General features: G+C 56.7%; 1 protein-coding gene across 1 annotated transcript; it reads left to right on the forward strand.

The window, feature by feature from the left end:
- Nucleotides 1-865: 865 nt before the first annotated feature.
- Nucleotides 866-13077, forward strand: EZH1 (enhancer of zeste 1 polycomb repressive complex 2 subunit). Its single transcript, XM_038163057.1, has 20 exons — nt 866-952; nt 1491-1611; nt 1957-2085; nt 2350-2469; nt 2979-3099; nt 3789-3962; nt 5262-5364; nt 5622-5785; nt 6558-6649; nt 7211-7385; nt 7791-7987; nt 8393-8484; nt 9019-9059; nt 9508-9633; nt 10135-10313; nt 10797-10892; nt 11247-11328; nt 11444-11524; nt 11641-11725; nt 11826-13077. The coding sequence occupies exons 1-20, from the start codon at nt 942-944 to the stop codon at nt 11884-11886; spliced, it is 2250 nt and encodes a 749-aa protein (XP_038018985.1). The 5' UTR covers nt 866-941; the 3' UTR covers nt 11887-13077.
- Nucleotides 13078-13377: the final 300 nt, after the last annotated feature.

Consider the following 13377-nt stretch of genomic DNA (forward strand, 5'->3'; position numbering starts at 1 on the left):
CGTGCAGGACCGGCCCTGCTCGAACCCCGCAGTCACCCTGCCGGAGCCGCGGGGAAACGGGGCCCCGGGGCAGCCGGCACTCCGCACCGCGGGGCCCCCGCCGGGGCAGAGGCAGCTCCGTCCGCTCCCAGCGCCGGGGCCCCCGGGGCAGGAAAGCGGCCGCCAGCAGCCGCTTCCTGCCCGGCGCCGCCACAGGGAGGCCCGGCGGTGGGGCCACAGGGACCCGGGACCACCGGCACGGCTCGTCGGGGAGCGTGGCCGCGCCGGGCAGGGCTGTCCCGGGGCCCGCAGGGCGGTGGAACCGGGCGGGAACGGTGCTGTCCCACCCAGCGCTTCCCGCGGGACCACACCGGTCCCGCAATAGCGACCGGGAGAGCCCAGGCACACCGGGAATGGGCGGGCACGGCGCCGAGCCGCCGCTTAACCCGTTCCCCACCGCTGGCAGGGGTGTTCCTCCAGACTGGAACGGGCCCGCTCTGCCGGGACAGCCCATGAGCCCCGGCACCGGCACCGGCACCGGCGGCGGCGACGCGGGGCGGAGCCTGGGGATGAGAGGGGCGGGGCGGAGCCTGGGATGTGAGGGGCGGGGCGGAGCCTGGGATGTGAGGGGCGGGGCGGAGCCTGGGATGTGAGGGGCGGGCCCGGGGCGGGGTCCGGGGCGTGAGGCGGGCCCGGGGCGGGGTCCGGGGCGTGAGGCGGGCCCGGGGCGGGGTACGGGGCCCGGGGCGGGGTACGGGGCCCGGGGCGGGGTCCGGGGCGTGAGGCGGGCCCGGGGCGGGGTCCGGGGCGGGGTCCGGGGCGTGAGGCGGGCCCGGGGCGGGGTCCGGGGCGGGGTCCGGGGCGTGAGGCGGGCCCGGGGCGGGGTCCGGGGCGTGAGGCGGGCCCGGGGCGGGCCGGCGCGCGCGCAGTGTGGCGGGGGCGCGCGGCCTCCCCCTGTCGCGATGGCCGAGCAGTGAGTGCGGGCGGGGCCGGGGGGTCCCGGGGGTTCCCGGGGGGTAGCGGGTCCCCGCGGTACCGGCCGGGCTCCGGGGACAGGGAGTTGCGGGGCTCGGGTCCGCTGCCCCGGCCCGGCGGCGCCACCGGCCTCGGCTCGCTCCGGTTCTTGTTGGCGGAGCTGGGACGCGCTCGGGCCCGGCCGGAGCGGCAGGGTGGGCGGCTGGAGTGGAGCCGCGGCTCTCCGGCGGCGTGTCCCGGGGCAGGCCGGGGACCCCAGCACGCCCCGGGCTGACGTGCTGCCCCGGGGGCTCGGGGGACAGCGCGGGCGGTTCTGGTCAGCGCCGCCCCTCGCTGCTGTCCCGGGCCTGTCCGTGCGCTTCGGCTGGGGGTGTTCCGCAGTCAGGAGCACTGCAGAGCGACGGCGTTATATGGCTCGGTTTAAGTCTGTGATGCATAGAGTGTTTTTCCCATCCACAGGGATGTTTTTCTAGCATCACTTGTTTCGGGGTTGAGCTCTCCATTATTTAATATTTATTCTTTCTGTACTGTTACAGAAAAATGGAAATTACCACTCCTCCGACATCCAAGTGTATCATGTACTGGAAAAGGAAAGTGAAGTCCGAGTACATGCGTCTGCGGCAGCTCAAGAGGTTCCAGGCAAACATGGGAGCAAAGGTACAGCCACAGCAAGGACTGGGCTCAGATGCCCCATAAAGAATTCACTTCAGCTCAGAGTGTCTGAGTGGTGCCAGAGGGTGTCAGCGAGGTGAATTGATAAGCTGTGCTTCGCTTGCAAGCTGGATCGATGGGAAGAGATGCCACTTCTCCGGGTGCTCTGTCTTGAGCTGTGTGGGCAGCAGCTGTCACGCACACGAGGCCATGGAACAAGCACTGGTGTAACTGCAGCAGGAGAGCTCATTTACAGTTGGTTTTTACAGGATCTCCTTGCTGAACCCTTTCAGTGCTGTGGGAGTTCTCAATGGGTTTTCTTAAATTTTGAGAGCTTCTCTCTCCTTTCAGGCTCTCTTTGTGGCCAACTTTGCGAAGGTTCATGAGAAGACTCAGATCCTTAATGAAGACTGGAAGAAGCTTCGAGTGCAGCCAGTGCAGCTGATGAAGCCAGTCAGTGGGCACCCGTTCCTGAAACAGGTGTGCAGAGGAAAAGGGGCAGCATCAGCGACTGGGGACTGCAGCCAGGACTCCGCTGTGGGGATATGGATGAGTTTTTGTCTCTGTTGCCTCACACTTCTGGAATGCAGAAATGGACAAACAGTACCCCCAAGGCTTTTCCTTGTGATGGAGTCCACAGAGTGCATCTGGGGCTTCTGTGTTTGTCCTGGATTCAGTTTTCCTCGGGCTGTGGCAGATTCCCAGAGTGGTTCCTCACTGACCTTCTCTGTACTTGTATTCCAGTGCACTGTTGAGAGCATTTTCCCAGGATTTTCAAGCCAGACGCTGTACATGAGGACCCTGAACACAGTGGCACTGGTGCCCATCATGTACTCCTGGTCCCCTCTTCAGCAGAATTTCATGGTACGTGGGAAGCATGGGGTCTCAGTGAGGTCAGCACCTGATTGTCACACAGTTGAGAAGTGGCTCATCATCCCACTTGTTTCAGGCAACATCTGCTTGAGAGATGATGGAAAGTGTTGCTTTAGTTGCTTGTTTTGTAGAATGCCAGCCAGCCTTGTGTCCACACTACCTCACCAGGTAGTCTCCTTTACATGTGGCTTCTTGACAGAGTCACCATTGTTTCACAGAATTCAAGGAGTAAATATGTTTTTTTGGGGGGAGTTTTGTTTGTTTGTGTTTTTTCCTAAGATTTTTATTTTCCTTTATATGAAAGTTTAATTTCTTAGGCAGGTCCTTTCATTTGTGACTGGGTTGCAGTGGGATAGCACTGATGTGTCAGTGGTGAGACCTGTGAACCTTTGCTGTGCACTGTGTTGTTGGCAGGTCTGAGGGACCAGGGCAGCCTTGGGCACAGCCCCGTTGGGCTCAGCAAACACTGCTTTTCTGAGTTGAGTCTGATCTCTCTTCAGGTGGAGGATGAAACAGTTCTGTGCAATATCCCTTACATGGGCGACGAGGTGAAGGAGGAAGATGAAACTTTCATTGAAGAACTTATTAATAACTATGATGGCAAAGTTCATGGAGAGGAAGGTAACCTGGGAGCAACCAGCTCTGTCCACTCCAGGCCAGGCTGGATGAGGCCTGGAGCAACCTGGCCAGTGGCCTGTCCATGGCAGGGGTGGAACAAGATGAGCTTTAGGATCCCTTCCAACCCAAACCTTGCTGTGCTTCTGTGATTCAGTCTGTTGCAAATAACGAATCAAAGTAGTTCAGAAGTCAAAAGGTGGCAGCAGCAACCAGCTTTTCTGTGGGAGCTCTCAGAGCAGGGAAACAGGAATGGTGCCTGCCGTTCTCCTTTGCAAGGGCACGTTCCTGCCTTTGGGTGCCTCACTCCATTTTAATGCCTGGAGTGCTCTGCAGCCAGTTCTCCTGTGTACAGGGATTCACAGGTGTCCTCTGGGATGCTGAAAATGTGCTAGAGGGGGAGTAGCTCACTAGCCCTGAGCTTGTTCTGCTTGTTGCCTCAGCCAAGAGTTTAATCAATGAAAAGCCTGCCCCATCATAAAATTGCCCAGCAGGGAGGAAGACAGGGAAAACTGGTGTGGCCTGTCCCCAGATTTCTGTAAATGATACATCACTACTGACTTTAGTGCTAAAATCCCACCTACCCCAAAAAAACTGAGAGAAGGGCTCTGGTGGGTAGCAGAGCATGTAGGCTTGTGGTTTGCTATGGCAAGAAACGAGAAAGATGGTGGCACCGCCACTTCTGTGTGTTTCAGAAATGATCTCAGGGTCAGTCCTCATCAGTGATGCTGTGTTCCTGGAGCTAGTGAATGCTCTGAATCAGTACTCGGATGAGGAAGAGGAAGGACACAATGATTCTGAGGTGAAGCAGGAGGATGGAAAGGAGGAGCTGCCAGTGACAAGGAAAAGAAAGCGAATTGCAGTGGAAGGTGGGTTTGCCCCCAGAGAAGTGAAGATTATGTTGGTCACATTTCTGTCCTGCCCCTCCTGAGCACTGGGCACTGCTCTCCTACCATCACTGGGTTTTTAATGTGCCAAGAGCAGTTCCAGCTTGACAGGTTCTGTAGCAGAAGGGAAATGGTTTGTTGTCACTGTCTGCTGTGGACAGGAGAAGAAATCACCATCCGAAAGTGTGGTGAGAAGTTATTTAGATGAGTCATCTGGAAACCCACTTCCTGGTGAGATTAGCAGAGCTGGGTGTTATCTGAGAGGCTGTGGGATGTTTTCAAGTGCTGGTCTGGCAAACACCTGTCAGGGAGGTGTGGGTGGATCTGTTTCTGTGGGAGGCAGGGAGATGGACGTTTTCAAATCCCTTCCAGACCTGCTTTCCATGTATTAGTGTTCCTCTTCCCTCTCCTGTGCCACCTGGAGCTCTTGTTGCCTGGAGGAAGCTCTGGTTTGTGGGATTTTCATGTGTCCTCAATGACCTTTTGAATGCTGATGGGTAATTTTGTCTTTGTCCTTGATATGTAGTGATGTGGGCAGCACAAACACCAACACTTCTGTGGATTGCATTGTCTGCAAGTTGTGCCTTGGCAGAAATAAATAGTAATAGCACTTAAGAGAAGTTGGTACTTCCAGCAGTACATCGTGCTGCACTGAAAGTGGCCTGGCACTGCTTCTGGGAATACCTCAGCCTGGTTGCAGGATGCAAGGTTTATCTGTTGTGCATGGGATTACATTTCTGTCTCAAAACACAATCCTGAGCATCTCTGGAATTGCTCTGTGCAAGAAGGGAAGGCCCATCTATAGGAATGTGCCCCCTGTGGACAGAGTGACAGAACTATCCTCTGCTCCCCAAAAGGGAAGAGCCCAGAACTTTCTACACCAATCAGGTGAAAAAGCCACCTCATAGGACCTTTCGGCCTCCACCTCAAGTTTGGGGACAGCTAATTGGGTGGGAGCCAAAAAGTCCTGCCTGGCCCATTTAGTAGAAAAAGAAGAGAACAAAGAAGCTCATCGCTTTTGTGAGGTGTTTTTTACCAGGAGCACAAACCTGTGAACCTGGCTCGGTTTGGTGTTTGTTACTTTGCCTTTTATTAAACCTTTTTTGTTCCAACGCTGCAACATAAGCCTCCTGCTCATTTGTGCCTCCCAATGGAAGCTGAGCTATCTTGGGGTATAACGTTTGGGTGTTGAGAGCTTATCAGATCGGCTTGAAACCCTGGGGCAAACGTTATACCCATCCACATCAGCTTGTCTGGAGAATTGTTTCCTCTTCTTTGTAGGTAACAAGAAGTGTTCAAAGAAGAGGTTCCCCAATGACATGATATTCACTGCTATTTCTTCCATGTTTCCTGAGTATGGCTTCCCAGAGGATATGAAAGAAAGGTAGAGAATCCCTACGCTGGTTGTTTATTCCCTTTCTTAGCAAGAGTTTGAAATCTTTATTTCAGAGACCAGCACTATGGGCTGGCTGGGCCGTGAAGCTCAGCACCTGCAGGCTCTGTGAGCAGAGTGTGTTTTGAGTGTTACAAACTGCAGTTTGGCCTTGAGGTGCCTGGGCCTGAGCCCTATGAGCCCAGATGATGCTGTAAACCGTCACACATGGGGAAAGCACATCGCTGGGTGTTTGTGTTTGTCACCAGGTACCGGGAGCTCACGGAGGTGTCAGACCCCAACGTGCTGCCGCCGCAGTGCACTCCCAACATCGACGGGCCGTGCGCCAAGTCGGTGCAGCGGGAGCAGTCCCTGCACTCCTTCCACACGCTCTTCTGCCGCCGCTGCTTCAAGTACGACTGCTTTCTGCATCGTAAGTGCCACCTCAGCCGGACGCTTCCCTAGAGCCCTTTCTCCTCGGTTTTCCTCTGCACGCCTTGCTTAGTCCGTGCTGGAGTCTCTGGAGGGTGGTGCCTCGTGAGTTTGCAGTGGGGCCTTAGGAGCTGACAGGTGCCCAGAAGCCTTCTGTACAGACGGCTCCGCTCTTTGCTCCCGCGGATGGCAGACCGACGCGCGTGGCCGTCCCCTCTCCGCGCTCAGCACGCCGCCTCCGAGCTCCCGGCAGTTTGTGCAGTAGTCCTGCCACCACCAGACTTTGCTCTTGCTTTGCAGAAGCTCGTCAGTGAAAGGCATGAATGTTTCACTGCCAAAGTCTGGACATGCCCCTGTGTTTTGTTGCCTCCCTGGAACTTACAGCTTTGTCTTAGTCATGTTGCTGCGGTTGGTCCTGCCAAAGCCTTTTGGATACTGATTAGCTGCGGGACCTGCTGTTCTCCAGGTCTTAAGGGCTTCTTTGGGAAGTCACAGGACTTTTTCCAGTGAATTATTTATTAAAAGATATAATATTAATATGACGTGGTCTTTTTGTTTCAGTGTGAAAGCTGATCCTTCTCCTTTGGCCTCTCCTTCCCAAGCTGCCTGCTCCCTGTTGTGGCTTGGAGCAGGGTTACCCTGTGGGTCTGGTCACCTCAGGCCCCGCTGCCAGGGGAACCCTCAGGCACTCAGGCTCCTGCTTCCTGTCCCTTGCAGAGTGGGGGGAGACTCTTGGAGAATGCTAATAGTAAAGATAACTGTTACTTTTTCAGCTTTTCATGCTACTCCTAATGTGTACAAACGAAAGAATAGAGAGACCAAGATTGAGCCAGATCCTTGCGGCGCAGACTGTTTCCTCTGGCTGGTATGTTTCTGTGTCACTGCTTTAGAAACCATGAGAGAAGTTCCCTGGCCAGCTCTGCTCTGCAGAGCTCTGTGGATCTTTTTCACAACTTGGATGGTTTTTTCAGAATTAGTTCTGGTCGTTGTTGGATTCAGAGGAGCATGAATGCAAATGCAGACCTTACCAGATGCGTATTATAGCAGATCTCCAATAAAGATTAATTGCAGAGCTGGCAGATGGGAAATTGTATGACAGATGATTTCTCTGGACTCAGTGCAGTGTTAGAGAAATTAAGCCCATGCTGAAAAGGAGCAGAGCCAGAGGTCAGGAGGATCCAGAGGAGTGGGCTGGGGGTTCAGGCCAGGGAGCCTCTGCTGGCTGGGCAGCAGTGCCAAAGGGAGCAAAGTGGGAACATGCCACACAAGCAGCTGGTTTGGCACTTGCTGAAGGGACCAGGCGTGGCCAGCCTCTTCTACCTGCTCTTGGTGATGGCCGGACAGGGCTTGTCCCAGGGCCTGTGGAAAAGCCTTCCTGCATTCCCTGGTCATCTGCCACCTGTCTTGTCTTCTGTTCTGCTTGCAGGAAGGAGCCAAGGAGTTTGCTGCACTGCACAACCCCCGGTCCAAGTGCTCGGGCCGTCGCCGCCGGCGGCACCACGTGGTGGGCGCGTCCTGCTCCAGCACCCCGGCTGTCACTGAGACCAGGGAGGGCGACAGCGACCGGGACACAGGCAACGAGTGGGCCTCTAGCTCCTCGGGTATGGTGCCAGTCCTGAGACACCCCACTCCTCTCTGTGAGGGCAGGCAGCTCCTCACAGCTGGAGTTCTCCCAGGCTCCCCTCTGCTTCCTGCACAGCTGGAGAATTTGGAGTTAGCAGTCAGTGTTCCCAGAAAACCTGAGGGACACCAGCCCTGCCCTTGCTGCTGTGGGATTCACTGTCCTCTTCCAGGAAGGAGGAATGTTGCCAGGCAAAGCAAGAGCTTTGCTGGGACCTGCAAAGCCCAGAGCGAGCCCTTGGCTCCCGAGCACTGTGCCTGGCCTGAAGCAAGAGCGTGTGGCTGGGAGTGCAGTGTAGGGTTGCAGGGCACAAGGGGATGACCACTGCCCCCCAGAACCATGATGGCCAGGGTGTGTTTGGCTTACCATCTGCCTTTCCTGCCAGAGGCCAACTCCCGCTGCCAAACCCCCACTAAGCAGAAGCTGAGCCCAGCCTCCTCCCAGCTGTTTGCGGTGGAGACGCCGCAGGAGCCCGTGGAGTGGACAGGAGCCGAGGAGTCCCTCTTCCGTGTCTTCCATGGGACCTACTTCAACAACTTCTGCTCAATTGCCAGGCTGCTGGGGACAAAGACCTGCAAGCAGGTGGGTGCCCAGAGCAGGCAATGCAGCCACAAGAGAGGGACCAGAGCCACTGCCTGTTGGTTTTATTTCTCTGCCACAAAGCCCCCCACAGGAAGGTGCCACATCAACGGTTTTGGAGCTCAGGGTGTTACTCTGCAGCAGTGCTGCTGTTGGTGGAGTGAGCCCTGTGTGCTGTGGTATTGTGGCTCCCTCCCCACATGCAGTGTCACAGCCAGGTGTGCGGGCACTCATTTTCCAGGCAGGAGGAGGCAGTGTGCCATAGGCAGGAAAATGGGGCAGAGCTGCTGCTCTCTGGGCCCCGGCCTGAGAGCCTTGCTGTGCTTACTCACACTCTCCTTGTGCTTTTGATAAAACAACTTGAGTGCACTGAACTTGTTTCTTGTTTTTGCTTGTGCTCTTTGGTAGGTCTTTCAGTTTGCAGTGAAGGAATCACTTATAACGAAACTGCCAACAAATGAGTTAATGAATCCATCCCAGAAGAAGAAAAGGAAGCACAGGCAAGTGTTGGACAAGCTTGTTTTGTTCTTAAAATGCAACCAGATCCGCTGCTTTTTGTGCCAACGCATTCCTGGTAATCCCCATCTGGCTCCCATCTGTGTGTTTGTCCTGCTGTCACATGGGGCTGCTGCTGGTGCTGCTGCTGGGTGCTGGCCCTGGCCCAGCTCCAGGGCTGCTGCTCTGCCTGGGGGCTCAGTGGCCCTGCAGCCCCAGGCTCAGCTCGAGGAGAGGGCAGCAGTGGCTGCTGGTCCTGGTGCCACTTCCCTAACAGCAGCCTCAGCTCGCTGACTTGTAACCTACTTTGTGTGTTGATCTCAATGTGTTCAGTACTATTCTGGCTCTGGTGTTTGGCTTAAGGAGCTTCTGCTGCAGCTGCATCACTCTCATCTCTCCACTTTATGGTGGCTGCTGATCATTAATGCATGAATCTGCCAGGCCCATCTCTGCTGTGCTGGCTGCTGGTGCAGAGCAGCTCTGGCCGGCTCTCCCTGATGGCTTACACATCCTCTCAACCTTCTCTGCTCCTTTTGCAGGCTGTGGGCTGCACACTGCAGGAAGATCCAGCTGAAGAAAGGTAGAGTTGGCTGTGGCTGTGTCATGGGAGGTTTGCAAGGGTTGAGTTCTCCAGCAGGGTGGCCTTGTCCTGGTCACCAGCCCAGCAGGTCCAGCAGCGAGGAGGGGAGTGACTACCCCTGGCCAGGCTCCTTGGGGTGCCAGGGGCACCGTGGCCATCCCAGTGCCCGCTGAGGCTGCATGTGCAGCAGGGTTTGCTGCAGCCAGGGGAGGCTGAGGGCAGTGTGCAGCCCTGCCCTGCTGAGGGCAGTCCCAGCCCTGGGCTGGGCTGTGGTCAGTGAGCACAGCCAGGTGTATGTCTGTGGGAGCTGGGTGCTGCCAGGCTCCCTGCCCAGTGCAGGCAGATGGGCAGCTTGCACCTTCTCGGCTCCAGTGCCCTGCACTTGCAGCTTTGAAAAGGTTCCTGCAACATTCAGCTTCCAATCTTGGCATTTCTCTTCTTGTTCTAGATAATTCACCAACCCAGGTGTACAACTACCAGCCCTGTGACCACCCCGAGCATCCCTGTGACAGCTCCTGCCCTTGCATCATGACTCAGAATTTCTGTGAGAAGTTCTGCCAGTGCAACCCTGACTGTAAGAAGAGGTCAAGGACTATTGGGCAGGAAACCAGCCAGCTCTCCTGGCACAGAGCACGGGGAGGGTGCAGAGCTGGGGCTTGATGGGGGCCTACTCTACTCCTGCACTTGCTGCTCTGTCCATCCACAGCAGTTCTGTTAGCAGCCTGCTAAAGTCCAAAAGGAGACGGTTCTGTGCTGCCTTGCAGCTGTTGGCAGCTGAGAGACACTCCTGTTAGTGCCCACCCCTGTGTCTGTATCCTGTGGGTGCTGCTGCTGGTCCCCTGTGAGCAGGATGTGCCTCCAGCAGTTAGGCTGGGCGTTGGGTCACTGCTCTGCCACGTTTGTTTTTCCTGTCTTGGCTTCCATTCCCAGCTCTGCAGTGGAGAGAACAGCCAGACTTTATTCTGTCCCTGCCCGAGATCTGGCTGGGGAGGAGCGGTTGGGGCAGACACCCTGCATGGCCCCTCTGTTCTCTGCCAAAGCTCACAGCGCAAGCCCACGGTGTGTGTTGCTGCAGGTCAGAACCGCTTCCCAGGCTGCCGCTGCAAGACCCAGTGCAACACCAAGCAGTGCCCCTGCTACCTGGCTGTGCGGGAGTGTGACCCTGACCTCTGCCTCACCTGCGGCGCTTCGGAGCACTGGGACTGCAAGGTGGTCTCCTGCAAGAACTGCAGCATCCAGCGAGGCCTCAAAAAGGTATGGACGGCAGTGTGGCAGGGGTGCCTCAGGGCAGAGCTGACACACGTGTGTGGAGGGGGAGCAGCTTCCCTGGAGATGCCAGAGTGCCAGAGTCTGGAAAAGAAGCTGCTCTGCTCTGGGCCTCTGCAGCATTTACTCTGGAGTAGGGATTGCAGATGTGAAAATCAGGAGATGGGAGTGAGGAATGGTGAGAGCAAGAGGGTGTATAAAGTGGCTCTAGAGAAAGATTTAGTCTTGAATTCTGCTGGTCAGAGCAAGGAATTGAGCACTTTAAAAAAATGGAAATTCAGAGAAACTTGCAAATTAGTGTGTGTCAGGTCCTGTGCAGCTCCATGTAATGGTGTAAGTCTGTAGGGAGCTGTGTGTCCCCATAACAAGGGGATGCTGGATAAACACTGGCTCCCCGCTGCCCCCATGGCCTGCGTGCTGTGAGGTGCTGTACCTGCCAGCTCTCCCCATTTCCTTTCATTTTGGTTCCAGCATTTGTTGCTGGCCCCATCAGACGTGGCTGGCTGGGGGACCTTCATCAAGGAGGCCGTGCAGAAGAACGAGTTCATCTCCGAGTACTGCGGGGAGGTCAGTGCTGTGCCTGTGCTGGTGCTGCTGGCCAGGTACACGGGGGCTGCGTGTGGTGGGAGAGCTCCCTTTGGCTGCAGGGTCAGCTGCCTTCCCTGGCTCCGCTGTGCCCATGGGCTCGCCCTGACCAGGGCTGGAGATGGAGCCCTGTGCTATCTGGGGACTCTTCTCAGTACCTCTGGCCCTCCACTCTGGAGGAGCATGTTGTGTGTGTGCTGCTGCCCTGCCCCATCCCTGGGAGCCCTGGCAAGCTCCTGAGGTGGGAGGGAGAGCAGGAGGGTGTTTCCAGGAGGCGGGTGAGTACCTGGCTGAGCCCTCAGCTGCTGAGTCTCTCGTGGTGATCTCCCTCTACAGCTCATTTCACAGGATGAGGCTGACAGGCGAGGAAAGGTCTACGACAAGTACATGTCCAGCTTCCTCTTCAACCTCAACAATGGTAACTTCTGAGGTTTCCAGGGGTAGAGAGGCCAGGTGGGCAGGCTCAGCCCACTTCTTGCCTGGGTGACAGGCCTGGCCTTACACAACGGTTTCCTTCTCTTTTTTTTTAATAGATTTTGTTGTTGATGCTACTCGCAAAGGAAATAAAATCCGCTTTGCCAACCACTCGGTGAACCCCAACTGCTATGCCAAAGGTGAGGTCCCCCTGCCCAGCCAGGCCAGGCAGGCCATGGAGCTGTGGGAGCTCCAGCCCAAGCTGGGGCTGCACATCTCTGATGCTGCATCTCTGATGCTGCATCTCTGGCTGCAGTTGTGATGGTGAACGGAGACCACCGCATCGGCATCTTCGCCAAGAGAGCCATCCAGGCAGGAGAGGAGCTCTTCTTTGACTACAGGTACCTTGGCCAGCAGAGACCTTGGGCTGCAGGGTTGGCCCCACCCTCTGTGCAGGTTTTTTGGGGGAGCATTGCTCAGCCATGACTTCCTGTCCTGTAGGTACAGCCAGGCAGATGCCCTGAAGTATGTCGGCATAGAGAGGGAGACGGACATCATCTAAGCTCCGGGGTGGTTCTGGCACACCTTGCTGCTGCACCTTGTAAGCAATGCCATGTTTGCTTCACGCTGACATGACTGCTGCTGTTCCTGCTGCTGTGTGTGTCACAAAGTGCTACTTTCCATCCAGACACCAGAGAGACTCGGGGCAGGAGTGTAAGCAGCCCCTGGGCCATGGCTGTCCCAGGGTGGTATTCCCTCTGCCCCAGCTGGCTGGGAGATGGGGACTGCCCAGCTGTGGCTGGAGTGGCACCAAGGGATGCCTGGGGATGGGAGAGCAGCACTATGCAACATGATACTTTGAGTAGGGGTGCCACTGAGCTGGGTAGAGGATGATGTTACAGTCACTGCCTGTTGTGACCCAGGGGGGCTTTTCAGAAACCTTCCTTGGGATTTGTGACCCCCTGGCCCTGGGAATAAAGGGGAAATATTCTCTGGCAGGGTGAGGTTTAGCCTTGTACTCCATGCAAAAAGGAAAGAAAAAAGCACTTTAAACTAACCCTCAGCTGGTGGCTGGGCCCTGTATTTTGGGGTGGAGGCATCCCAGGTGTTCTGCATCTGTCAGCACCTTTGCTGGGATGTTGCTCCAGGCCTGGGACAGGGCAGGCTGGATGGGGCCTGGGGTGACCTGAAGGTTGGGGCTGTCCCCTGAGAGCCACATACGCCACCAGCCTCCTGCCTGGCCTGGTGCTGGGTGCTGGGCTGTGCTCCCAATGTCCAGGGCTGGCTTCCCAGGATGACATGGGGAGCCTGACTGAGCCCTGACCTGGTTTCAGGGCCCCAGCCCACTCCCAGCTGTTTAGTCCAGGAACACACAGAGGTGCTGGGTTTGCCTGGGAGCCAAGCCCTCCCTGGCCCAGCCCTCACCATACTTTCCCAGTCCCTTGCCACGGCAGGCCAGGCTGTCTGTCTGTCCTTCCCGTTGTCTGTGATGGTCCCCTGGAGCATGGAGGTGTTTAGGTCTGTCTGGAGCAGTGCTTGTATCCCAGCACCTGCCTGAGCCTTGCTCCCTGCCACCTCCATCTGCCCAGCTCCTGCCAGCCCTGCTCTTGCCTAAGCGTCTTCTGCCACTTCGGCCATATCTGCACTATGCCAGGCTTGTGTCTGTGGTTTGTTGACGGTGAATAATGGTAATAATAATGCACTTTAAATAACATGGCTTGTAGCCTTTGTCATAATAAAGTGGTAGCAAAGACCCTCCCCTGCTTGCTGGCCTCTGTTACCCTGGGCAGCAGCCTGTCCCCAGACTGTCCCCTGCCTGCTGGGCTCTGTCCGGATGTCCCCAGTATGGCTCCAGGGGAATCATGAGTGACCCGGTGCTGCCAGCTGCCTGAATCACACTGGCTCGGGGTGGGAAGGGGGCAGACATGGTGGTGGGGAGAGCAGGACGTGATGTGTGTGTGCAGCAGCAGCTGAGCTGCCTCTAGCCCCAGCTCCCTACACCCTGCAACTCGCTCCTGGACCAGGAATTGCTGTTGTCAGTGTGGTGCCTCCC

Source organism: Motacilla alba, chromosome 27 (genome assembly GCF_015832195.1).
Source record: "Motacilla alba alba isolate MOTALB_02 chromosome 27, Motacilla_alba_V1.0_pri, whole genome shotgun sequence".
In the NCBI taxonomy this organism is placed as follows: Eukaryota; Metazoa; Chordata; class Aves; order Passeriformes; family Motacillidae; genus Motacilla; species Motacilla alba.

Excerpts from the sequence above, each read along its gene's own strand:
- EZH1 (XM_038163057.1), top strand. Across the intron at positions 7,988-8,392 it reads GGACAAAGACCTGCAAGCAG|GTCTTTCAGTTTGCAGTGAA; the intron begins GTGGGTGCCCAG and ends GCTCTTTGGTAG. Across the intron at positions 10,893-11,246 it reads TCTCCGAGTACTGCGGGGAG|CTCATTTCACAGGATGAGGC; the intron begins GTCAGTGCTGTG and ends CTCCCTCTACAG.